The 27,878-nt window shown below is 35.3% G+C and overlaps 4 protein-coding genes across 4 annotated transcripts; 3 read left to right on the top strand and 1 right to left on the bottom strand.

Annotated features, from left to right (window-relative positions):
* Positions 1-5,625: 5,625 nt before the first annotated feature.
* Positions 5,626-9,249, top strand: LOC149708813 (uncharacterized). Its single transcript, XM_089864319.1, has 3 exons — positions 5,626-5,733; positions 6,321-8,541; positions 9,110-9,249. The coding sequence occupies exons 2-3, from the start codon at positions 7,262-7,264 to the stop codon at positions 9,129-9,131; spliced, it is 1,302 nt and encodes a 433-aa protein (XP_089720445.1). The 5' UTR covers positions 5,626-5,733; positions 6,321-7,261; the 3' UTR covers positions 9,132-9,249.
* A 1,410-nt stretch (positions 9,250-10,659) lies between these two features.
* LOC149708812 (uncharacterized) lies at positions 10,660-14,625 on the top strand. Its single transcript, XM_089864317.1, has 4 exons — positions 10,660-10,902; positions 11,855-12,004; positions 12,061-12,816; positions 14,363-14,625. Exons 1-4 carry the CDS (start codon positions 10,719-10,721, stop codon positions 14,488-14,490), a joined length of 1,218 nt encoding a protein of 405 aa, XP_089720443.1. The 5' UTR covers positions 10,660-10,718; the 3' UTR covers positions 14,491-14,625.
* A 120-nt stretch (positions 14,626-14,745) lies between these two features.
* On the top strand, positions 14,746-21,952 carry LOC149708811 (uncharacterized). The gene is made up of 5 exons (XM_089864318.1): positions 14,746-16,956; positions 17,158-17,505; positions 17,585-17,734; positions 19,319-20,077; positions 21,399-21,952. The coding sequence occupies exons 2-5, from the start codon at positions 17,322-17,324 to the stop codon at positions 21,509-21,511; spliced, it is 1,206 nt and encodes a 401-aa protein (XP_089720444.1). The 5' UTR covers positions 14,746-16,956; positions 17,158-17,321; the 3' UTR covers positions 21,512-21,952.
* A 3,579-nt stretch (positions 21,953-25,531) lies between these two features.
* Positions 25,532-27,878, bottom strand: LOC149708810 (cytochrome P450 4V2-like). Its single transcript, XM_089863871.1, has 8 exons — positions 27,677-27,878; positions 27,490-27,559; positions 27,236-27,359; positions 26,997-27,170; positions 26,760-26,933; positions 26,393-26,459; positions 26,141-26,320; positions 25,532-25,689 (listed from the first exon to the last, which is right to left on the bottom strand). The coding sequence occupies exons 1-8, from the start codon at positions 27,876-27,878 to the stop codon at positions 25,532-25,534; spliced, it is 1,149 nt and encodes a 382-aa protein (XP_089719997.1).

The raw sequence follows: 27,878 nt of genomic DNA, 5'->3' as shown, positions 1-27,878 counted from the left end.
GGTTACATTAGCTTTCTATTTTTTCGGCTGCGTTCAACGTTAACGCTCTGCGCGAGCCAATCAGCAATAAGCTAGAGTCGTGACGTCATTTTTGTGCACGCGTGTTCGGAAGAGGCGGTTCGCGGTCCGCCATCTTTTTATTAACTTAGTTCCTAATCGAGTCAGTAACTAGTACAAATCCCTGAAAATGCCGAAGTTCAATGCTGAAAGGTTTATTGAAGAGGTTAGAAACAATACAAATCTGTATGATGTTAGAATTAAAGATTGCAAAAAAAAGAAAGACAATAGATGGACCGCAATTAGTGCAGTGTTCAGTTTATCCTTTGCCAACATTATTAATCCAGGCCGGAGCGCTCTCCAATTTCGAGAATTTTTTCGGTACCTTTTAATTCGCCGAATGCGTCCGCAAGGGGCGCGCTTTAGAACCTAAATTTCCCGTGAAATTTGAAACGCAGCAAGACTTGGTCTGTCAATCCACATAGTAGACGATGGTCATTCCCTCGTTAAAGGGCTGAGGGATGAGATTAGATAATAGAACATCAAGAATTATTAGAATATTAGGGAATCGTTGGAACTTCTAAATTTAAAATATAAAATAAGGATTTTAAGAATGAAAAAAAACCTTTTTATTCGTTTAATTTTTCTAGTAAGTTTTTATCTTATCTCATTTTAAAAATAGGAATGTTACAACAGAACATAATTTTTTTTACTTAATTCAAACAAAAGTGATTCAGATAATTTTAAAACATCTTAAAACTATAAGTAATATAGTGCCACATTAAAACTACGAATAATATAATGCCACATTAAAACTACGAATAATATAGTGTCACATTAAAACTAAGAATAATATAGTGCCACATTAAAACTACGAATAGTATAGTTCCAGATTAAGACTACGAATAATATAGTGCCACATTAAAACAATTTTTAAAATGTGACCTTATTTTATTCCTATTTTTAAAATGTCACAATATTTTATTTCAATTTTTAAATTTATTGTGGCAATATTTTATTTATATCAAAAGTAAATAGATATCAAAAAGCTAATAGCTTTAAGTCAATCATACCTTCCCGCCTGCATGCTATGTAAAATGAGTATCGAGTATCACGTGGCTTGCTTGTAACCAATAGGATGTTCGCATGACGTCATAGAAGCGACAAGAGGTATTGGAAAGCAGTACAAATTACTGAGCATCATGGGAGTAAATTTAGGGCAATATCATTGGTAGCCGCGCTTACGTGATGGAAAATGGCGCCGTAGTAGTGCCGGTAATATCTGAATTATGGTAAATTATATTAAAATTCTAAAGTCTAAAACTGTAATTAGTTTCATAATGCCGCGTAAAAAACGATTTTAGTTTCGCCTTCGGTATCGACCCAGTGCAATTTTTATCTGAAACCTACGAATAATACTGCATACTCTTCCATCATGTTGCAAACAAAAGTTTTCAAACGTCCTTGGCTCTCCCAACATTGTAGTATTGTTTTACGTTCATCTTTTTGTTTCACGAATTCGTCATAATCATATTCCTTATCCATTTTTCATATTACTATTTTATCACATTCATAGGCAATCACACGTAGTCTTCACAGGTTTTGTACTAGGCCTAGGCTATACTGTCACAGTCTCACAGCAGACAGCTGATTGAAATTACCTTTAGAACGCATGCGCGTCGATTAAACCTTCAACAACCCGCACTACTTTGTCTGAGCGGCGCGACACTAGATACGTTAGGTACATGTCAAGTGGTTCGCTAGGTGCTACGCCATTTGTGCGCTGCCGCGGAATAGGAGCGTGAATCTCAACTTTCATAACGCGCCCATGCCGGGGAGTTATTAACTTCTTGTTTATAATCAATTTACTTCTGTTTATATTTTTAAAATGTCGAACTATTTTATTTATATTGCTAAATAGTCGAACTATTTTATTTATATTTTTAAAATGTGATATTATTTTAGTCTTATCTTTAAAACGTGACGCTATTTTATTTATATCTTTAAAACGTGACGCTATTTTATTTATATCTTTAAAACGTGACGCTATTTTATTTATATCTTTAAAACGTGACGCTATTTTATTTTTATCTTTAAAACGTGACGCGATTTTATTTATATTTTTTATTGAGAGACTGTTTTATTCTTATTGTTAAAATGTGATAAAATATTTCATATTGTAACATTCCTCTGTAATAAAAAACGTAATTTTAAATGTAGAAGTGCAAACAATTCTCTAAGATTTTAATAATTCGTGATTTTCAATTACTAGGCCTGTGCGAGTACCCGCTACCCGAAAATTACCCGGTCGGGTATCGGGTCGGGTACCCGACCCGATACCCGAAAACTTAATTTCTTAATACCCGAAATGATTCGAATATTTAAATTTTCCCGCTCATTACCCGTGACAAGGCTTAGGACAATCGGGTATTGGTTTGGCCATAGCCCACTTGATCACGCTGGCTGCACGCGCTCTAGAAGCCCCCTCAATAAACCCTAAGAATGAGAATAACATAGGTTCGGTCTAAAATTCAGACCCGTCTGGTTTTAACATGGGCGTCTATGGAAGGGGACCAGTTTTATCAACCTTTTTGGCCCATCATCACATAGTAGAGAAATTGAAGGATTTAAATCTTTCAATTTCTCTACTATGTGATGATTTTTATTTTTTATAAAAAAAACTATTATAGCTGAAGTCTTTAAATTTTACAGGATAATATCAAACCTTTCAATACACGTCTCATTAAAAATTCAAGAGATTTGAACCAGTGGATGCACTATTTGGGCCTGAAACGTTGATAAAACTGGTCCCCTCCCATAGACGCCCATGTTAAAACCAGACGGGTTTGAAAGTTTAGACCAAACGTATGTGACGCGCAGCATTCGCGAGTTAACATGTAAAAAAATCGTTTGGACGGGCTTCTAGACACTTATGTTTTTCACAAATAAAAGTATTTCAACCCGATAAGTACCCGATATGATTTTTTGCTACCCGAAAAGCACCCGACTAATGGTAGTTTAGCTAGGCCTAATTATTCGAGTACCCGTTGGAAATCCGGGTACCCGACCCGATACCCGATTGGAAGTTTTTTCAACTACCCGTACCCGACCCGAAACCCAAAAATCACTACCCGCACAGGCCTATCAATTACCCAAGCTCATCCCACTACCCCACAGTTTTTCTGGCTTTAAATTTTCGCGGGAGAAAAAAGGTTCTGAAAAGCGACATCTATGCGCAGTGTCGAAGTACGCCTTGACTCCCTTCCCGGAGATAGCGCGCTCAGGCCTGGATTAATAATGTTGGCGAAGGTTTATCTGTTAAGCCTTGGTTCCATTATTCGCGGGAACTACGCTAAGTGAAAACGCTATAACGCTGCGCGACAACGTAAAAAGCAAATCCGACGTTTGACGTCCAGCTGCAAAGTAGTGTTTTTCGGTCAAGTGAAAACCATGCTTTAAAGTCACAAAACCACTTAACTCCCCAAAAGTCTTCATCAAGCTTTATACAACTCTCGTAAAACCATGTCTGATATATGGAGCAGTAACATAAAATGACAACATCAAATCAAACATCAACCTACTTGAGGCAGTACAAAGAAAGTTCATAGAATATTACCACACTTACTTCATCAAGGACGCATCATACGACTACGAATCAATATTGAAACATCTCAATATAGATACTATCAGAAGTGGTATGAGACTAGAAGTGAAGGGCTCTAGCATTGGTAATAGATCCTGGCACTAGTGAACAAATTTGAAGATTTTATGCCGCTTCCCACGCGCTAAAACTAGAGAGAGAAAAATTGGTCGAGTTCCAAAAACATTTCCTACCCCCTTCCCCTCAACCTAAAGCCGCAGAACACGGACCCGGCTCCTTGAATCTAGTTCGGCCGTCTACCACCGCGAGCGTCTCACGTTTTGGAGGGAAAAATTCTGAAACCGCCACTAGAGGGCCAACCGTTTGTGTTTTATCAAGTCTTTTCACTAATGCCGAGTGAAGAATTTGGTTAGCTCAATACTTCTAGTATCATACCACTTCTGATACTATAACGATTTTACGACGAAAACTTGACATCATCTTTGAGCAAAAAACTTATACCAACAAAATCCACTCTAGCCTGCTTCTAGGAGCGTTAAACTTCAATACCGACCGATACGTAAAAGAAACCTCTTTTATGAAAAACAAGAGAACTTTTCCCCTATTACTAGAATGGTTAAGAATTACAACATTTATAGCGCGAACAATGACATAGATTTATAAAAGCCATTAAAACTAAAACAAACTCTATTTATCTTAAGCACACTATCAGTATCATGATCCCCATTCTTCCTTAAAATGTAGATTTTAAATCACTCCTAACTTAATCTTGTACTTAATTTAACACCATGTGCATTGACTAGCTGGTATCTGTATACTGTTTCAATGTACAATAAACACTTATTATTATGAATGCTTTAATTTTACAAACGCTGTTTTTAAGTAAATATGGAAGTCTTAATCTTTTACACAAAAGTACTTCAGACGCGCAAACGTTTAAATTTAATGAGAAACTCTGAAGCATCACTATGGTTTTTTAACATATTCTCACATAACGTTTTTTTCTTTGTTATTTGAAGCATACATACAAAAGTGCCAGACCAAGTGGTATACAGACCTTGGACTGACACAACAGCAGTAGTGAATCGACATTTGTGTAAGTATCACCATCACGTGTAGATAAGAACGAAATCGAGAGCTAGCATGTCAAAGCCTCGTGCATGGTGAATATACTTCTTTTGAAGATACTTTACGTGTTAAAACACTAACAAGGTATAAAGCACGCATTCGAAACTAAAATAAAAATAACTCTTAATCGGCTGATAAAGAAGAAATCTTATATTCTTTACTCTTAAGCCAAGAGGTTTTAAAATAGCTTCTTATCGGAAGGGAAGCGGTTTCGACGAAGTAAAACCTTGAAAGAAAAAAATCGGTAAAATTCCAAACTCATGAATTTTTTAACAAAAGTACAAAACTCGAATAGACATACTTTTGAGAGAAATTTCCATATTTCCGGTTTTACGGGAAAATCGCATAATTCTCTACGCTCGTCTTTTCTTTGCTTCTCGCAAGGAGTAGCAGCATCTTTGAACGACAAAAGGAACATCTTATGCAAAATAAGCTCCCAGTAGAAGTTGTCCCTAAAGTCCATTTCGGAAAGGGCTCACAATGGGTACCTATTTTGAATTCAAATATTCCAATACATGCTGAAAGAACCGTGGCCAATATTTATTCATTCTTTTTATAGGTGGTGTATTCAAGCTATAGGTGACTGATTCGAACTCCAAATTTAATTTGTTTATACACAATCATTTTAGTTTCATCAAAAATTATATCGGTTAAACACGAATTCATTAAATTGAAACAGAGTAATTTCGACCTTTATTTTCATGAATGTGACAGAATATCAAATTTTAATTTAATCGTAAAATTGTGTAATGTGACTCTTAATGTTTTTTTTTGATGTAGAGTACATACGAGGGCAGACACTTTTCTTATGTACATGACATGTGGAATCACGTGAACTTAAAGAAACTCAATTGAACTCAGACGAACTCGCGGGAACTCAATTAAACTCTGGTGAAATCGTGGAAAATCAGTGGTACTCTGGTGAAGTTATGGGAAACCAATCGAACTCTGGGGGACTCATGGGAAATCAATCGAACCCTGGCAAAATCATGATAACTTGTTATCTTGTTAGTGTTGATTGTTTTCGTTTATTTTTAGGAGAGTTTTCTTCAAGTTTTTTATTGTTATGTTCATTTTTAGGAGAGTTTTCTTCAAGTTTTTTTTATTATTATGTTCATTTTTAGGAGAGTTTTCTTCAAGTTTTTTATTGTTACGTTCATTTTTAGGAGAGTTTTCTTCAAGTTTTTGTTATGTTCATTTTTAGGAAAGTTTTCTTCAAGTTTTTATTGTTATGTTCATTTTTAGGTGAGCTCTACGAAGTTTGATTTTTAGTGTCGTTTTAGTTTTTTCACTGATTCCATATAAATTATATAGTAAGTTTTGGCCCCAATCCATATTTTGAGTATGCAATCGGTTAAACCTTAAAAGTTTTCGCACGAACTTAGTCTCCCAACTTAGCATGTGCAATTTAACGTGGAAATCCTCTAAATCATCATAACAAACTCCCCGATTTTAAATTTCTTTTATGTTCATTGTGTAGGTAAAAACTCTTCCTTAAGAATTTAATTATCCATCACAGATTTTATAAAGTCTTCTAAAACGATAAATCATTCACTAAGAAATGAGATCACTGATTTTTGAAAAATATTTGTAGAGTTCAACTTGAAGAATGGTAATCCACCTTTGTTGATGTGAAAAGGGGCTGGTGGGAGATTCGATGTACAAGGCTATACTTTGGACATTACTAAATGGATTACTTGTAATCTTTAAAAACCCTGCCCTTAACGCGTAATCCGCTGTCGGCGTACATGAAATTTTAGTGTGATTAGCTCCTCGCCTAAAGCCACGAGTGACGTATTTTGAATTTCTATTATACACATGATGCAACTGACCAAAAGTTGTACTATTCCTATGATCCCTTCTACGTAGGATGACACGTATATTATAACCATAAAGCTAACTATTACAGAAACAGTATTTTTATTTCTTAAATATATTATCTGCGATTGATTATTTCCATATAAATATGAGTCTCCGATTATTACATAGAAAACTATGTCATAATTGTTAAGTCACAACAATATCACGTTATCAGCTGACTGTATATATTATTAATTCACTTCGTAGAACAGGGTTTTTATGATACCGCTAGTGCAACACTAGCCCACTCAAAATAGCACGTTAGATAAAACAAAACACGATAAAAGCATGCGCTTTCAAAACAATAGATAAAAGCAACATAAAATTTACAGGCCCGGGAATAAAAGTATCGGTGAGAAAGTCGACCGAAGAGCGGGTTGAGGCAGAACGTGTTCAGAAGTTGTTTGATGTAGAACAATGAATTTTTAACTTCCGTTTTTTAGTTTCAAATCTTTTACGTACTTGGTAATACAATTATTTTTTATAATCTACTGATACGACTGATACGACGGTTAAGACCTTGTTTGTATTCCATGGTCTACATCCATAAGTTGTTGATAACGAGTATATATCAGTTGTTTCATTCTTGTTGTGTTCATTCTTTGCATAGACATAGTTCGAGGAACCGTATTAAATATCAATATTATTTGCTTTAAAACTAAACAAATTATAAAAATGAATTTCAATTTGAGATTGAAGACATTAGAAAATATGTGCTTAGTTAAAGTAGCTGTTTCGATATCATTAAATGAGTTGTTCTCAAATTCCATAAAAACGGATTTTTCGATTAATTGGGCGATGCTTTCGAGCAATACTCAAAATATTGTGATGAAATTGACGATTGCTGTAGCGCTAAAGGAGACACTGTGCGGTATTGTCAAACTAAATGAACAAGAACTTAAAAATTGGTACAGCCACTGGGTCGATTTGCCTTTACCTTTACAAACATCTGTCATCACCGTCAAGCATTGCTGTTTACCAATAATAAGACAAGACAAAGTTATGCCGTATTTGAGAAAAATACATTGGTTGGAGCACGGTATCATTGACATGAAAGCAACAGCCGAGTTAGTGGTACAAGACACTGATTTGGACTTAGTTAGCAGGTACAGAGTAGCCGGATTTTACTGCCTTGAAGATCACGTGGTTAAACTGTGGGATCAGATCTCGATGGTAAATAAAGAATTTAGTGACAGTGCCTTTATCAAAAGAAGCAACGATGTTCTGACTGCCTTTTTTGCATTTTGCAACCAAGGTGTTTGTTCTCAGCTAAGTACTTCTCTTCCAAATAAATATCAAATCGCGTTTAAACGCGCTGCTGAGGACGGCAACATTGACGCTGCGCAATATTTCTGGACTTTTTTAAATAAAGACCAAAAAGCGAGAACTATATTAGATATCCTAAAGTGTGATTACCATTTCGAGAAGCCTTATGGTTCCTCTCAAGTGTTACGTTTTATTTTGCAACAAATGAATAAAGAAGAACAGTTGATGTTTTTGCGAAAAGATTATCGGACATACACTGGTAATTTACTTTTTCCTTGGCCTTTCGAGGAACTTCTCGAATTTTCTTGCTATGAATTGTTCTTTGAAGCATTAAAACAAATGTGGCAGTTCATGTCTATTCTCAGGTTTCACAATGTTATGCTTTCTTTTCAAAAATTTATGAATATTAATCGCACTTGTATCAATGCGGATTTCGTGCACCAATTTTGGGTGCAAAGTCCGTACGGTTTAAGAATACCCTATACTGTAGCAATATTGTACGGCCAAGTGTTGATTAGTGACAATGAAGAGAATCTGACTAAAGTAATCAACGAATGGACTTTGGTGTGTAAATCGGGAGCGTGGAGGAAAACTTCGCAAGAAATTGAAGATATTTTGGACAGACTTTGGTATCGGTTTTCAAGAACAGACTTTTCAAGTGATTCATTCATTTTGTCCAATGATAAGTCGTATGTATTGCGTGATTTACTCATATATACTGTTAAAAATGGAAAATATGCAGACATGATAGAGGCCTTAGATCTATGGTTTGATAAGTCACGGACTAAATCAAGTTACGATAAATGGGTGACTTACGGTAGAAAAAGTCTAACCCACTTTTTGGATAGGCTGCACACTAATGTTTTGAACTATTAATCTAAGGTTAAATCTTTATTTATCATTAGTAACATAATATTAATTATGACACTGTTTAGTTGAATAAAACGCGGTATCCAACTTGTTGTTGCCTAAACTTTCATAGGGGCAACTCATGGTGAAGCATAATCAATGGAAAAACAACATGGAGTATCTTGGTTTTTCTGCTACCTGAAACTTTTACTTCCTGTTTTCATACAAAACCTCTATCTGTAATACGAAAAACGTGCTTATGAAATTTTCCATAACGCAAAGAAAGTTCCATACTTATTTTTATGTTGCTTATGGACTTATGAGTGTAATAGAACAGAATCATTAATTGATGGAATCTATCATGTGTATATTATGTTAATCATGAAAATACTAAATATATGCTTATAGAAACTTCGAACCTGGAACATAGCGAAGATTACTCTATTGATATCAGATAATGAAGATCAGATCTTAAAGTTGTAACGTGAAAAGCGCCGTGTATTGCTGAAATATGAATAAAAAATTGTAATTTTTTCTTAAATGGAAAATTAATTTGATTAACTATGTGACTTATATTGTTTTGTTGTGTCTTAAATTGCCGCAAATAAACTTTCAATTGAGAATATTTTAAACGTTTCTGGTGAGCAGCAGATGGCGCTAATTGAGTTCTTTTGATATAGTCGAAGTCGAACGAGAGATCAGGTTTTGTTCACATTATAAATTTGACACATTTGCAGAGTTTCCATGAAAACAGGCAGGACAGAGAAATATTTTATGATTATTCATATACATAAACATGGCCACATGAAATAAAAAGCAACATTGATTAGTTCCTACACAATTTTCTCTATAAAATTAACAATTCCATATTTTAAAAACAAAAGCAATTATCTGTGGACTTTAGATTTTTGAGTGGTCTTTATTAGTTTGTTTAGCGCTGTTAAAGGTGTCTTCCAAAACAGCATATTGGGCGTAATTTTGGGTGAATTGAAAATAAATCAATTAAAGTAAGTTACTTTTCTTAAAAAGGGAGTCAGTTACAAGAAAATCATTTGAACAGAATAAATTGCCTAAAATGAGTTTTTGAACCGAGTGGCTTTAATATGGGCGTATAGCCCCACATCCTGTTTATTGAACCGTTGTATGCAGGGTTACTTCCTCGCAGTAAATAAAATTCTTAAAGTAAGCGCTTTGGTATAAGTACTTAATTTATCCCAACCCTATTTTGGTTACTGTACTACGTTAACACATGCGAAGCAAACATTACCTCCCTACCCCCAACCCACGAGAAACTAAAGACACACAGAACATTCGTTAACGCTATATTTTTGATTGTGGCGAACTTAAATTTTGCATAATTTCAATAAATATTTAATTAAATTGGAAACGTCAAGAAAATAGACAAGAAAGAAAGAGTTTGTAGGTACAATTATAGTGTTCACGCCGGCTTTTCTGTCTTCACTCATTTTTTCTCGCATTAACCTCGGTAATTTACCTCTACAACTACTAGCTCAAACACCGAAAGAGGCATTTACAGTTACTGTTCAAACCGTAAATGGCGAAAGGATTTCACAATATTGTTAATCTTTTATTTGAAGAAAGGATTACTATATGGGCTGGATCAAAGTTAATAACTTATAGACCAAAATACTTTTGAAACAGATCGTTTTATTTATATTCAAGCTGAAATTCTTGAAAATCACTACAAGATTTAACACTTTGTATAATAACACTAACACACATAGATACTGATATTACGTAATCGTTTTTTTTCTTTTTTAATAAATCTGTATTTTACGATAATGTTATCCATATTTGACTTTTATCACTAGAAGTTTGGATTTGGTCTTCTTACCCATATTTATGTCATTATGTTTCGGAAGTTTTTTTTTACACTTTTTAAAAATCTAAGGCCATGAAAGGGAAATATATGTTCAAACTGATAGCGTAGGACGATGATTTGGCGGATATTTATTCTTCTAGTAGAATTTACGCGTTCAAGTATCATAGAGGCAAAATGGAAACGGATTCGCTTCGTTCGTGGTTTATTCTCGCCAACTGTTTCATGATAACACTATTGAACTTGGGTTTTATATTTTCCACTGGAAGCACTTTTGTCTTGATTCAAGAGTCTTACAGTATTACAAGGGCGGAAGCATCTCTGCCAATAAATACTATGAGTTCATCGTATTTTTCATGCGGTAAGAATTTTTATATATGAAAATGTTTGGCAATTTATACGGCACGGAGTGTACAGTGAGGAGCACTTATAATCGCAGTTACAGCACAGTACGGTTGAGGAATATTTAGATAATTACGTAAAACGTAATGACGTGCCCGAGATAATACCCACAATCAGTTACATCATATGGAGATATGATTTACGTCAACATTGCTATTCCTAAGTAATCTTTCAACATATTCCAGATATGGAAATTAAGTGATTTTCCATTACATAGAAGATAAGTTTGAGAAATTTATTGTAAGAAAGATGAAAAAAATTAAAATGAAATTTGGAATCTGCTTTAATAACACATCTGGTTACAGTGGCGTCGCTAAGCCTATTTTGGGGGTGGCTATAGCCTCCCAAATCCTAAACTTAGCCCCCCCCCTCCAAAATAATCCGTAAACCCTACCAAAACATTGCTGTTAGCAACCTAAAATTCTGTAGTAATATATAAAAAATTATAATGATAGATTCGTTTAGTTTCATCTCTGCAGAGATGAATTTCAATATCAAACAGGACAATTTTGAAGAAAAGAACAGGGAGACCAGTAAAATATGTCGTGTTCTTTCGAAGGGAGTCCCAATAGTGTGGACTAAAAGCTAACCAAAACTAAAAATAAACTTAAGACGAGTGAAAATCCTTCATAATCGGTTCCGAAGTCTTTATTAATAAAAGGTTGTATATCTTTAAAATACGAATAATTTCACGTTGTCACAAATTTACGGATAGCTTTTAAAGGTCTACACATTTTCCATTTATGCATTTTTTATAAAGTTCTTATAATAACTAGTTTTCCCAGATTTAGCCCCCCAAATTTCAAACCCTAGCGACGCTACTGTCTGGTTACCAAGAAAGTTATGTCAAACGGTGATAAGAAATAAATTCTGACAAGGAGTTTTGATTGCAAATGAACCTTTCATTATAGCTCTATTTACGGCTCCAATACTTTACTTCCTAAACGTAAAGAAGGCACTGACCGTAGCTGTATTTTTACAAGTGGCAGGCTGTTTTCTATGTTACGCTAGCCCTGTTGGACATTTGACGACGATCCTAACCTTGGGGATGGCATGTAGAGGTAATAGTGCTGAATCTTTTATTACCAATTTCATAATACGCTCTCTTTCAATACAGGAGTTGGTATGAGTTTAGTACGGCCGATTTGTATGGAATGTACTGGATCCTGGTTTACAAAACACAGAGCAAAAGCGTTCATGATACTCCAATTCACCAGTTCAGTGGCAGCTTTAACATTACCGGATATAGACCGACTTTCATCCGAATACTACGGACTCCGAGGCTTATGGATTATTAAAGCATCCATTGTTATGCAATCTTTAATATTTGTGTGGTTAACAGAAATGAGAAGCGAGTCATCAAAATTAAATAATTACAAGGAGTCTTCAAAATCATTATCAGAATTTTTTAAATCGACCATTAATACGATGAAAAACCCAGCATTTTCGGTTCTAGTTTTTGGTTATACTATGCTATTAGGGCCATCATTGATACTGAAGTTAATTTTAATAGACTTTGGTCGTGACACAAATACATCAAGGACGATCACGTCAATGCTACTCGGCGTTGTATCTGTAGGAGAAATAGTTGGAAGACTTATCAGTTCAGTTTTACTTGATAAAAAGATATTAAAATACGGAACAACTTTATGGGTTTCGTATTTGCTCATGGCAACGACCTTTGCTTTTTTCCCAATCTCAGAGGGATATCTTCTAGTGACATTGGCTTTTTTATCAGGAGTTACTTTCGCGTTTGTGTCGACCGCATTTTTTCCACTTTACACCATATTAGGAACAAACACTGTGGCGTTTACGTACGGAGCTTCCCAGTTTGTATTAGGCATGGTGCTGATTTTTGTGCCTAACCTAATTGGTAAATATTATATTAAATGTGTAGAAGCACCTTAAACGTAATTCAGGCTTTTTGTGAATTGGAAACGATTTATAATTTAAAATAGGTTGTAATAATTAAATTGGATTTTTAACAAGCTTCCTAATAACACAATTAATTTCGGTTTTTGATGGTGGCAAAAGTTTATATGTATGTGTATTAAAACAAAAAACCTTGATCAAGCCTGCCAAAGACCGCCAGGTCATACCATTCCCCTTTAAAACCACCTTACTTCGAGTTGCGGAATTCAATACAATCTATGAACTGAACCAGTGGTTTCTCGAATTTTGCGGTTACTAATGACGATAGTGATAATATAGTTGGCTCAGATGTAGTGATAAGCCGAATGAAAGTAATAATCATCTAATAATTAAGACAATTAAGATGTTTTAAAAGTAATAATCACAGTCATCCATTTTTTAGAGTTAATCTTTTGTTTTTCATATAAAGGTTAGGTTACTTTTACTTCGTATTAGAGCTAATATATTTTATAAAATGCTGAAAAATCTCTGAAAAATCTTTAAATTTAAAATAATTGATTTGGCGTAAACTAAACAGTCACTCAGTCTAATCTTGACAGGGAGTGCATTCAGCAATAAGCAACGGAGTATAAACGCTTTGATCGATCTCAGTTGACCAACGTGATGTCATAGACGTTGTAATCTACTTAACGCTTTTGTAAAAAAATTCGATTAGCGTTACTGAATGCAGCCATTAGGTGGATTACGTTTTCGCTTACCAATCCCAGTGTCCGTGATAAAGGTGTGACGTCAAAGTTCGGAGATAGACTGAATTGGTTCAGTTCAATTTAGAATTTAAATGTCATCTGCTATAGACGAAATTGATTTCCTAAAAACAGATAGAAACCGGCAATATAACCGAATCTTTAAAGGAAATGAGAAGCTTCGTTTGAAAAGCCTCTGATTTTTATAGCAAAATATAGAATTAATTTCTGTGAATTCAAAAATATCAAGCTTTTAATTCTCCGATTTCTAGAAATTTGGCAATATGCATTTGAAAATGCTTCATATGAAATGATTTGAAATTCACTTTTTATGAAAGGCTAAAACGTTTCCTGTAGTTGACGTCACAGATATATTTTTTCACGCGAGAAGGTGACACTCTCTCCGCTATCAGACCCAGAGTTTAGACTGGCGAGAAGCTCGAGACGCGTATAGGATTCCCGCGCTTTTTTCATCACGTCGTAGTGATGCCATGAAACGTGCAAACAAGCTCGACAAGACAAAATTTTTGATATATCGAAACTGAGTTTTCGTGATTTTCCAATGGATTTTAAAAATATAAACTTTGGTTCAATTATATTAAAAACTTGATATTTGAAAGCAGAGACTTGAAAACGAAACATAATACCCCTTTGGTGGTAAAATATGATATGAAATTGCAAATTCGCAGGGCCCTTTAAGATTAGAAAGTTCCAAAACCATTTTATCTTTAACGTGTTATGTTTAAGGTGCTACCGTTTCTTTAAATACAGTAAATTTCGGTTATTAATTTTTTCTTGTTTCAGGATATTTTCGAGACAATGGAGGTCGTTATAATAACATCTTCTATATCATTTTTGCTTGCACCGCATCTGCCTCCTTGGTTTTCTTTGTGTCATACAGACCTAAGTTTGATATTTTCAAGGAAAAGTAATTTATGTATTGATTAACATCTGTTGGTTATGTTCTAGTTTGAAGAAACCCATAGTGAAAGTTGGTTGCTAAGCAGAAATATTATAACTTGTACATTCATAATTATAAATTTTAAATTAAAAACAATTTCCTTTTATTTATGCTGTTTAATCACGCTGGTGTTTAACTCGTTAACAGATTTGGAAGTTGTCAATAATTTGTTTCAAAAAACATCATCATGCATGTATATCATACGGATGATTCCATAGGCTATTTAGTGTTTCGTGTTAACATAGACGGGAAACTTCTCCGTTTCAACTCTCTTAAAACACCTGGGCAGCATAGCTAGTAGATTATAGATTATTAAATATAAATACACACGGAGCCTCCGAAATGAACTAGGCCCATGCATGTCAAATTTTATGTGGGGAAATATCCAGTTTGTTAAGGAAAATATTTTCACCATATATGTGTACGAGATGGCGCTTATATTACCGTTGTGACAGGGGTCTTTCTTATATTATCGTTGATATTTTAGGGGTCAGTCATAAAATTTTTATGATAGAGAAAAGTTTCATCCTAAAATTAACGTAAATGTTTTAGGGGCTATTCACTTTTTATTGAATCCTTCAATTAAAATAATTCAGTAAGAGTAATAAAAACGTATACTTACAATCCGCGACCTTGGCCCAAATACTTAAGCAGTCGACAGTGTCACGAGGTTGAACTTCGTTTATTTTACGGTAATATAAGCGCTCCCAAGCGTAAAACCACGGCGAACTAAATTGGTTAAAAAAATATTCTCGCTTAGCGACACGCATGGGCCTAGTTCATTTCGGAGGCTCCGATACACAACTTGGTCACTCTGTATGCCTGTTACCTGCAGGAAATATTCGTAGATGGTTAAATATACATTATTAGTAAAACAATGTAAAGATTGGTTTGAATCTGTAATTTGTGAGTAAATTTGTTGTTACAGTGTTGCGTATGGAACGTTCAAATTAATTTAGTATATTGCTACAGAAGTATGATGGCAACTAGAAACATGGAGGAAACCCAATTCCTCACTAAGAATAAATGAATATACTAGAAAAGAAATCGACAGTTGGCCCCTGTTAGCGATTTCTTAATATTCTCTTTGAAAATACGATATGGCCAAAGTAAATGAGATAGCGGTAGGTATGTAGGTTTTCCCACAGTAGAGGCTAAGATACATGTAAACGATTATTGAAACAGCCTCCGCTTCTCATAAACACACTACTCATCTCTTCTAAATATTTATCAAGAAGACGTTTCCGTTTCTTTGGAGTCTCGGAATCTAAAGAAAAATATAACACCCTAGTAGAGCTGATGATAAAGTTATGATTAAACTTAATAATAATACTCCGAATAAGTTAAACATAGTCCCAATAGCTTTTTATCTATTGTCTTCCATATCTTTGTTTTAATAAACCCACGATTTCGCTAGTCATACAAAAATGTATAGACACGAACAAACATTTGCAATGAATGATTCTTGTTCGCCATCCGTCACTTCTTTTATTTTGAACTTCTGGTTTCGAGAATTAAAAAGGCCACGTACTTAAATCTCATCAGGCAGAGGCTTCGATTGAACTCAAAATGTTTTTACTAAGTACCACGACGGTAATCGCGAGAAAGACTAAAAGCTGCATTTTCAAAGAAGCTTAAAAAGACCACACTCGAGCGAGAAACCTTTGCTACGTCTCTTTCAAAAGTTACCCGTTTTCTATAAGAGAGATCATTATTTTGAACGAAATGAACTATAAATGGTTTAACGCTCTATCGTGAATTTTTCACGCTTCAAGGATCTTTGAAAGGGTAGATTTAATGAATAGTTATCACTTATGATAATTCGATAAAAGGTTTTTAGTCCCATACATATCTAACTTCAAAATGGCTATTTTTTAATTTGTAAAACATGATGATGAATGAGAAAAACATTAATACGGTGACCCTTCTCTTGATTAGAGAACATGATAAAATATATTAAAATTGAGAATTTAATCATTATGTTCCAAGGTTTCACTCTACGAAATGTCGAATATTGATGAGAAGAAAGTTTAAAGTAGAAAATGATATAAATGAAAATAAGATAGTTGGACCACCCTGCAATGAGAAACAATCTCAAGAAGGAAGATTAAAGTCCTTGATATATCTTATTTCAATCGCCTATAAAAAAAACTCCGCTCTTCGACCCAGAATTAATTTAAAAAGAGCGACGCTTACACGATTGATTTTGAAATACACCATGGGCCAATAAATAAAGGACATGACTCGACCGTTGATATTCGACCATGGAAAAGAAACTCAACCAATAGAGGCATCAAATGACCAAAGTTAAAAATAGTAACTACATCAAATTTCTACAAGAACATAAAGAACATCTCTTACCGGGATTTGGACGAATGGTTTAAAAACTCTCACGACGTTTGGCTAACCTGTATCAAGTCCCTTATTTAATGTTGACGTGAGTTTAAAATTACTTTTGCTATTGACATGATTTAATTTATGTATACAACATTAAAATAATTAAGGAATGTTTGAAGATGGCGCGACTGCATTACTAAAAAGTATTCGTGCCATAAAGTTGTACTGAACTGAACCAAAATACTTCTAAAGCCCAGGTCTATCTTCTAAGATGTTATCATTTTTATTTGGTTTTCTTTAGAATGAGACGACAGAATAGATACGCTGAAAGCTCTGAGAGTAATGTCCTCTCGTTTGTTGGCCCATTTTGAAACTTTTTCTTGATAAATATATGTAATCATCTGTATGTATAATCAATTCGCCTTACTTCGAGAAGAATTATTTTGAGGCACACCGTATTTGGAAATGGAAGCTGATTCACTTCAGTCGTGGATAACTTTACTATTTTGTGTATATATTAATTTGGTGAGCTCGGGTTACGTGTATGCCATTGGTAGCATATACGTTCTTATTCAAGAAAGCTACAGTATTACACGGGCTGAAGCATCAGTGGCCATAAATTTTATGACCTCAACATTTTTTCTCTGTGGTAATTATTCAAAATATTTGTTGACTACGGTTAAAATAATAAAATTAAATCTTCCTTTTCGTATTTCTTTATATCTTAGCAATAATAGCAGGTCCAGCATGTTACTTTCTAAATATGAGAAAAGTCCTAACAGTTGGTATAATTATTCAAGTAATTGGTTGTGGATTTTGCTACGCGAGTCCGGTTGGTCATTCGACATCACTTCTTTGCCTCGGAATGGCATTTAGAGGTTTCTCAAGATAACATATTTGGATACCTTGCTCTCTTTGCAGTCTGTGCTATATGCCTTTCAGTCACCTATTTCATTTCGATCCAGTCGTGTATAATTTCTTCACTTTGATCATTTAGTGAAACCATATAGATATATTGTTCTACTTGAAATATTTTGGAGGTAATAGACAGCATATTTATTAAAGGTAAGAGGAAGGGCTTAAGACTGTTAAACCACCCGCTGCTCCTTCCTCACGTTTCATTGGAGAACCATCGACACTAAGACTACCCGTTCAGAACACGCAAAGAGAACAAGTTTTCATTCGTGCTCAGCACGCGGGAGTCGCGGCTTTCTTCGCGATCTACGTCAATGTCACATGGTTTCTTAGTTAAATGTATTAGGCATGACGTCAGAGTTGAAAGTTTTTACACATCCTCCACTTTAATTCAAGCAGAAAAGCCCAGAAAAAACATGTTAATCTAAAGATCCTTTTCTGCGTAAGCTGCTAGTGGCGCTAGAAAAAGTTTCTTTCCTCATCCCTTGCAAACTTCTATCAAGAAAAGAGGCTGACGCTAGGACCATCTACGCAAAATAAGCATAATTTTATCGTTCCCTAAAACAGTTCTCAATTCTGAGGGTAGAAGGTGATATGTGCCCATATAAATAACCACAAGTAGAATAATCTTACACCAAGTTCCTATGTAAGATTTTTTGCCGTAGCCTCTGCTTTTTAAAGTTTCCAACGAAGCTCGCGTGAATGGAGAGATAAAATTTCTAAAATCTCGGCCACGACCGAGAACGAGCTTTTGAAGCAGCGCTCCACAGCGGTGGAGAGTGAAGTAAAACAGGCGGGGCTAATTTTTTTTTATCTGAGTAAGTTCAAGCATGGAGGGTTCATCCACGGTGTTTACGTTTTTTATGGCAACGGCGTATCGTGCGGAGTGCTAAGGGGGGTGGAATTTTTTTAGTGAGAGCCAGCTTTCCGCGGCTGATGTTAGTTGGCGCCGAGAAAAAATGTTAGGAGAGAAAAACTTTGGGTGTTCAACCACCATTTACTCTACAGTAGATACATTCGGCCTAGCCTTGGGATATCAAGTTTTAGGAACACTCGAGATGAGACGTTCGTTAGAGAGAACCTGACACACAATACCCTCATTCCTAAGCTGGAATGCTAGGTCCTTGGTGTTAGATTATTCACCTTGTGAAATAACTTAATATTAGATTATAACACACTTGGAACTGATTTTAACAGTATAGCTGTTTTAATTTTAACTTCACTATTTAAAACTTTAATGCCGTTATTTAATTATTATAATTGGATTAATTAAATGTTCCTCGTTGTTTTATTGAACAAGGGATGGAACCCTTTTTTGGCGGGCGTAGTTGTTCAATTAATTAAGTTTCTAATATAATTTTTCCTCTTTTAAATATTTATTTTTTCATTCTTAACTCCCAAGAGGTGCTAAATACAGCTCCTTCTCCTTCCAGCTGCTTTGCGTTGTCACAAGCAAAACACCATTAAATAGCTAAGGCTCATAACATTATGAAGGAACGAATTTTTTTTATTTAATTAATAGTGTTTATAAAATTTCTTTTCGGCAGGTATCGGCATGAGTGTAGTCAGACCAATAACAATGCAATGCATCTCGTCTTTGTTTATCAAACACAAAGCAAAAGCTTTGATGCTAATGTTCTTCACTAACTCTGTGGCGTGTGTGGTACTACCTTTCATAGACAATGCTGCGACGCAACTCTTCGGTCTTAGAGGCATGTGGTTGATAACAGCAGCAATAACTGCGCAGTCCTTAGTTTTCGCATCAATTACCAATTTCAATACTGAAGCCCCTATGAAAGAGCCAGAGCCTGACAAGTCTACCAAATCATTTGCATCGTTTCACGAAACTATTTTGTCCATCATAAAGAATCCCGTTTTCTACGTGATAACGTTTGGACTCACCTGTAATACAATTTCCGCTTTATTGCTCAAGATGATTATAATGGACTTTAGTCGAGATACACATACGATGGAGAACATATCTATGGCTTTGCTGAGCATCATATCAATTGGTGAAATAATTGGACGGTTGATATCTTCAACATTGCTGGATAAGAAAATATTCAACTACGGAACAACTCTTTGGACCTCGTTTTTACTTATGGCAGTTTCGTTCGTTGTCTTCCCTTTTACTGGAGACTTCACTCTGGCAGTTAATAGTTTGGCATTTGGAATCGTCTACTCAACCACCATAACAGCAATCATACCACAGTTTAGTGTAATAGGAACAAATACAGTTGCTATATCTTATGGCGCAACTGTTTTTATTATGGGTCTTCTTCAAATCGGGATTCCTCGACTTATTGGCAAGTATAAATCTTTTAGTCATACTAAACCAGGAACACATAGATTTCTTCTACTTGGAATATTTAAGTAATAGACCTCATACTAATATCTGACTGAAGGTAAGAGAAAGTGCTTAAAACTCCTTTCTCAAGTTTTGATAATCTAGTCAGAGGTGAAGGTTTTTACACCTCCTTTCAATCAGTAAGGCTTAGAAAAAATCTTTTTAAACATTCCTAGTATTGGAAATTTATGTATTCCTGAAATACTTGAGTCAATTCCAGTCTAAGAAATTGATATAAACACATGTAGATTAGAATCTATTTATGGTTGGAAAAAATTAGTTAAAACACGAGAGACCATGAATTTATGTTCAAAATTTCTCATCTCCGTCGACAAATCTCCAAGCTATAACGCTAGTACACTCTAAATAACTGAAGTAAATTTTCAAAACCTCGGCATAAATATTGAAACAAAGTTCCCTTTTAAATTAAAATTGTTAGTACCAAATCAACAGTTTATCTTAAGGTAATTACAAAGGCAAATACAAATAACATGAAGTGATTCAGTAAGAGGAGCCTGAATGACATTTGATTCACGTTGACCATGAGCCAAATTCCCCCAACATAGTAGGCCTATACTCACGAAAATTTAAGTTTCAATACAAGCTAGGGTACGCCGGAAAACACTCTTACATTTACCATGTATGCGCAACGAAATCTTTAATCACCAAGAATCTAAAACTTACCATTTCACGAATGCCTCAAAAGTACGAGAAAGGACATAACTGGGTTGGTCCCGAAATTACAGAATAGGAAAGTTTGAAAATAAGAAGTGAAGACGAAATTATACCTGAGGAGGCCGAGGTAAACTTTAAGCCTATGTCATAAGAATTGACAAGGAATAGGAAGTACCTATACCATCCATTTAAATATCAGTATGAAAATTTATTTTACCATACTAGTCAACTAGTAGCATCCAAACGCTCCTTCTTTAGCAGATGCAAATCGTATTACCATGTATGAACTCAAGGAGCCAAATTTTATGAAGAAATTATTTGTAACTCTAAGCTAACTTAACTTCCAATTATTACACGCGACATTTGGGCCATTCCATATTTTCCCCTCATCCACCTTTGGTACTAAGGCTTTCATAAACCAAAAAGTCTCACTTTCTGTTATATCTATTTGCCCTTCTTTGCTTTAAATGGTAACCAAGTAAGTAAAAATTAAGAGCTTGAGACCTTTGCATTCGCAGCGTTGTATAGGGAAGTTTTGTCTATAGCGAAGAGAAATTCTCTATTTCGCAATTTTGGTATGTCATTAATTGTTATATATTAAACAGGTTATTTTAGAGACGAAGGAGGAAGCTACAATACTCTGTTATTTATGGTCGGAGGTTGGATATCCTTGACATCACTGATCCTGTTTGAATCTCATAGGCGGAAACAAATATGAATGACACAATAGAAATATTGCAGGGTTAGAATTATATGCACAAATTATTGCTTTAGGTAGCGAGTTAAACTATACTAGTCTGTTGTTGGGTTGCACTTTGCGATAGTAATAAATTTTTCGTAACACGTCGGTTACCTCCCATTAAACCGAAATTCAATTCGGCCAAACCCAAAATTCAAAGTTCAACTGAAATCCTTAACTTTCGGCGGTTTACGAAAAGTGATGGTGGCGAGAAAGGCATGCAATTAACGATAGTTGGTCTCCTCGATTGACTTTAAATAATACGCAATGGCGGGGATCATGAAATTGAGGATACGGTCAATGTATAAGAAGCCGAAACATTTCAATGGACATTACACTTAAAAGATAATTAAGACGAAGAAAATATATTTATTTGTCAGCAAATAAACTTAATAAAGAAAACAGTTACGATATTATAAATATTAATTATTATATTATCAATGAAGGGAAGGAAAAAAATTGTATATTATATTATATTTATATTGGGATTCTCTGAATTTTGACTACTACATTGTACTGTACATCCTATTGATTCCAAATCTGCCATACCGCATTCGGATTCGCTACTTTGGTGCCTTTTGGTTGAAAGGGATTTGTGTCCAATGAGTATTTCCTAAACTGGGAGGTGTGAAGAATTTAGAAGTAATAACGGCTTTGCTCATCTTGTTTAGGTATTTTTTTTTTTTTTTGAACTTTAAGAAAACGCGGTCAACAACTTGTTATTAAGTGACGCTTGCGTTTTTCCAAGAAGGGCTCAACATAGTGGGAGACTGAGAGAATTTGATGGTTTACAATTAGCGAGGGGAAAACATGTAATTCGCTTACTTACATTAAGCTAATTTTGTTTTTACCTCTCCGAGTGACGTATGTCACGGAGAGGCTCTGTAACGATCGTGTGTGTGTGTCTGTCTGTCTGTGTGTGTGTCTGTTGTTACACCCACGTGACCGCGTTCGCAGTTTCCAAATCTTAGCAAACGTGTTCGCCATTTCCGAACTGCATTCACAGTCACGGAAATGGCTCCTCTACTTGAGTTCTCACACCTCCATCTTCTGGTCTTTGTCCATCCCACACGGACACCAGTCTGTACTTATTGGCTTCTAATCACCACCATCTTTTGGTTTTCGTCCATCCCACATGGACACCAGTCTGTCCATACTGGCTTCTAAACACCACCATCTTCTGGTCTTCGTCCATTCCACTTGGACGCCAGTCTGTACATACTGGCTTCTAAACATCACCATCTTCTGGTCTTTGTCCATCCCACTTGAACACCAGTCTGTACATACTGGCTTCTAAACACCACCATCTTCTGGTCTTCGTCCATTCCACTTGGACACCAGTCTGTACATACTGGCTTCTAAACACCACCATCTTCTGGTCTTTGTCCATCCCACTTGGACACCAGTCTATACATACTGACTTCTAAACACCACCATCTCCTGGTCTTCCGTCTATTCCACATAGACACCAATCTGTCTCATTGGCTTCTAACTCCATCGTCATCGTTTGGTTTAAGACATTCGCGGCGATCAGCTCGGGTTACGAGAAACGTCTAGCCTCCCTATGGTGGGTTGTCCACCAAAGGTTTTCGCAATTGCGGTTGTTCTTGCTTTTAACTGTAGTTCGACACCCTTATATTCTACCTATTTGAGTAAGGCGAAGCAACCGGCGTATGCTTCATTTCAAACGCCAATATTAGTCAAGTCTCTCAAGAATGTTTAATTGTTCTTTACCAAAACGATGTAACGCTCAATAAGGCGAACAACTAACGAAGAAAATATTTAATATTAATTATATTTATTTTAATATTTAAGATAATCTTGTTTCTCAACTCAAAATTAAAACGGAAAGAGTTAAAAAGCAGTCTATGTTTTTGTCTGTGTGTGTCCGTCCATTGTTACACTAGGCGTCGCGTTAGCAGTTAGCCTTGTGTTGATGTGCTAAGAAATCATACTGAACCTTAATATTCCCTTTTTCCATAATATAAAGTGAATATGTGGAAGTATTTTTCGTAATTATGATGCATTTAGTACTTTTGTAGCTTTAAAGCTCTGTTTCATTTTGATATTCCAAAGATTTTTTTTAATATTGTTATTTGAAATGGCTGTTTATATATTACTTAAGCTATACTACATCTGTATATAGAATAATCCTTGGTTTAGTGATTTCATGAAGAAAACTAAGACCTAAACTCCGGCGGGTATATCAAGTATCATCCGTAATAGGCTTAGTGAAACAAAGAGTAAAAAATTGAGGCCTGAGGTTAAGTAAACTTTGGGCTTTGATTTTCGTGTCTGAAATGAAGAGACGACAACGGTTCAGAGTGACCCGAAAGTTAAATACATTCTTAAATAATCAGGTTAAGATTTTATAATAGAAGAAAAGATCATGGTGGCAATTAGATTAGTAAAAGGGCTAATGGTAAACGCATACAGCAGTTACAGACTTTTTATTCTCTTTATGGTGCGCATTGACTATTAGTGCGTCTAGCTACAATTTAGCTTTGGTGTTATTTAACGTTAACATTCATGTTGGCAAACTAAGAATATTGTTGAGGTGAGACGAGACGATAGTGTTTACACTGCAAACCAGTTGTGAATGTAGCTATCAGAATATAGGGTAAACAGCTGAAGCGTAGACTTCATTTCTTGTTCTTTTCACCATTGACTGATTTCCATGTGTCCAAGATTTATCCTTATTGGATGTAAAATGTCGTCTGCTTTACTGTATATTCGCTATGTTTGGAATACTGCTTCAATATTTCGTAAATTTTTACTTGAAAAAAGTGAAATAATTCCATATCTAGGTAAATAAGTTTGTAGTAGTAGACCTCTTGACTCGGAGAGGTAATATTTTGGTTTTCCCAACTTGTATTTTATTAAATAAATTTCCGTTTTTAAAAGTTCAGCTAGCTAATTGGACCAAGTCATCTTGCGACTTATTGCCACTTATCTAACGCCTTTACAATGCATAGAGGGGTGGTGGCTAGCCCCTATGCCACAGCTAACCGACAGCGCCCTATACTAACTATTACCGTTAACCTCTGCAAGTTTTGATGGAAAGGAGAAACCGTGTTAGACCGCGGAGGAAAACTCCTTTAACAAGCGGGGAGAGAACTTGCAAACTCTACGCAAAGTTTCATTATCTTAATAAACTTCATGGTGCCGCAGCCCGGGAAAGCTTTAGAATATAATTTGTTTCTTTAGTTATCAAAAAGGTGCAAAATAGTAACCAAGAGGGTTTCCTTCTAAGGAACTACATTCTAATTCGACTGATATGCGCCATAAAAGATTCTAAACTAGCGGAATGGAGGGTTTCGAACCACTGGGATATACGTAGAACATCGATTGAAAATAATCTGCATTCATTGTAAATAATGAAGCAATTCTCAATTACAAAGCAAAGTTTGTTTTGGAATTTCACATACGTTCATTATTGGCAATTAGTTTCACGATTTTATAATTTCACTGTTTTCTCTAGTGCTGAAATTCTTGTTGATCTAGGTATGGTTTGTTTTGGTTAGGTTGGGTTATGGTGAGTAACGTCAATGGTTCGATTACATTAGTTACTTCCAAAATAAATTAATACCTTTTCCAAAATATTGTTTCTAATATTTAGTTACTTCCTCAGTAATATGACACCTTTGCCTAAATATTGCTGCTTTCAATAATTTGGTGCCTGGGTTGGGTTTTCTTGGTTTGGGCTAGAATAAGGTAGGTTAGGGTTGGTTGGTCAAATTATACAAGATTATGCAACTCAAAGTAAAAATATGAACTCTTAAATAATAATCGACTGGTAGTGTTTCCCTTAATTGGTATTATAATTAAGATTTTGGGTGCATATTAAGGGAAAGATCAATTATAATTAGACCTTAATATCTAATGAACTGATTCAAAGTACATCCTTTATTTTACATTACAAATAAATTTATATAATCATTAATTATTTTTAGACCTTGCGTTCCAGGGCTAACATTTTTTAAATCAATCAAGGTAGACCTAACGATTATGAAAGGTGACGGGCAATCCGCCAATCGGTTTTTGCAGCATTTCAAAGGCTAAAAGAATTTTGTCACGTGGTAGCGTTGATTTTACTGTGAAGCGTCTCAGTATCGTGCTCAACAGCACTTTCATTTCCAACATAGCGTAACGATATCCTGGAATAGAAAAACCAAAGTCATGTTACAAATTATTTAAATTTATATTTATTATTTTAACTTGGAATCTTTATGAAACACGAAGTACGGTTTTACATGGGACTAAATTATGGGCAATAATCGCTATCCTGCCACTAAAATTTGCCTTTAGCAGGTGATTGAATTAAATTCTAAAGGGTAGTAAAATGCGGATTGTCTTTAAAATTCAACAGACAAAATATTATCCGCGCTTCAGTCAACTGGAAAAACTCTTATCGTTTTGTCTTTTAGGCTTGGGCAAACCAAATCTTTTTTATATAATTGTAGTTATGACGCCATTACTACTTCATTTATTTTTTTGGTTTTCTTTGGGACTGGTTAAAGTTAAATCACTGTGAGGAATCCCATATGTTAATCTGAGCAACGGTTCATATCCCGCTAAAACATTTAATAATCCTTTAATTTGTATTACCTGGACATCCTCTGGGACCCGATGAGAAGGCGAGAAATGCGAAAGGGTTAATTGATTTCTCGGCGTTGGGCAGAAAGCGTTCGGGCAAAAAGAACTCGGGGTCGGAGTAGACATCCGGATCACGGTGAACTTCGTCTAAATATATAAGACATTCGGTTCCCTTCGGTACCACCACGTTCCCTGTCAAATAAAAAATGAAAACTCTTTGAGCTTTAGGGCTTTTAGGGATGTCCAAATGGCGATATGAAATACCAATTAACAAGTCTTCGTCCAAACGTCTCCCTATTCCCGGTGCTGGAGTGTACAACCTTGCTGCTTCCTGCAAAAATTGAAAAAAAATGATAAAACTTCTTCAGCCTCTTTACACACATGGAAGATTCATACCATTTACACCTGAAGGCCAGGCTACCTGGAGGACAAAAGTATGCGAGTTTTTTTCTTCCAGGTAGCCCAGCTTCCAGGTGAAAATGGTATGAATCCTCCATGTGTGAAAACTATCTATAGGTATCGGCACGCCATAAATTAAGCCAATATTTATTTAGCCCAAAAAACACAGTTATAACCTCGGATGTTGATACTATTTTTGCAATAAATAAAATTAGTTCTTTGTTTCACATACTTTGATGACACAGTCTAAATATGGTAGTCTTTTGAGGTCGTCTAGTTCTACGGCAGTTTCACTGTAGGAACCAAGAACATCGTCCAGTTCTTGGTGCACTTTCATTTGGGCCGACTCGTTTTGTCCCAACAAGAACAATACCCAACTCAAATTGAGTGACATCGTGTCGTGGGCCTTTAACAATTTAAAATAAGTTGTACGCTTCTAAATGGTGTTCAAATTAAGCAAAGATTTTACCCCGAAAAGAACAACTTCAACTTCATCTTGAACATCTTCTAGGAGGAAGTCTTCGCCATTCAAATGCATACCCAAAAGGAGATCCAAGAGCGAAACCTTTTGTTTAAATTCGGGAACATCTTTAGGAGGTTCTTTCTTCAACGCTAAGACCTCTGATTTTCTCTGCTCAATAATCTGAAAAAGAAGGAGTAAAATTTAGCCCACAAATATCTCAAGTTTCTGTTTCATCGCAAACTGACCTTCATTGTTAAATTTCTGGCGTAGTCAAGGGCCTCAAAGTATTTTTTACCCATTGGGAAGAGTTTGAATAACCAATCGAACCAGTAATGAGGATATACAAAACGACAGAAGACACTGTTTAATCTAGCGGTTTTTAGAAATAGTTAGAGTTCTTATATGACCTGCTATTGCTTGCCTCTAGTTGGCTTCTGGCATTAACTTAAAACATGACATATTGTTCCCTTTTATCAAGACGGTAAGATTATTTACTTACATATGAATGCTTTTCATGTACTCGGAGTCCTCGTTGTTCTGAAATCCCAATTTCAATCCCATTGTAGTTTCTGGAAAATTAAATGTATCTTTGAAAACATTCATCTAACAGGTTAATTAATCAAGTATCAATGGGAAAAAAATTATGGTTCCAGTAAATAACCAATGTAAATGATAAAATATAATACCTATAACTATGTCGAGTGCGCAGTAACCAAGAAGAGGCAAAATGTCCACTTCTTGTCCCTGTGTTTTAGCTAACTTATCCGCTAGAATAAGGGCGCATTCGTGGAAAATGGGCAAGTAAGAGTTGACCAATTTCGGATGCAATGTTGGTGCGATCTTCTTCCTGCGATCTCGCCACAATTGTTTCTCGCTAAAAAGCCCCAT

This window comes from Phalangium opilio, unplaced genomic scaffold, assembly GCF_054372755.1.
Source record: "Phalangium opilio isolate 3A_F unplaced genomic scaffold, DU_Popi_V2 ptg000013l_1, whole genome shotgun sequence".
Classification (NCBI taxonomy): domain Eukaryota; kingdom Metazoa; phylum Arthropoda; class Arachnida; order Opiliones; family Phalangiidae; genus Phalangium; species Phalangium opilio.
Note: the sequence above shows the minus strand (reverse complement) of the source record. Positions and strands in the feature narration are given on the sequence as shown.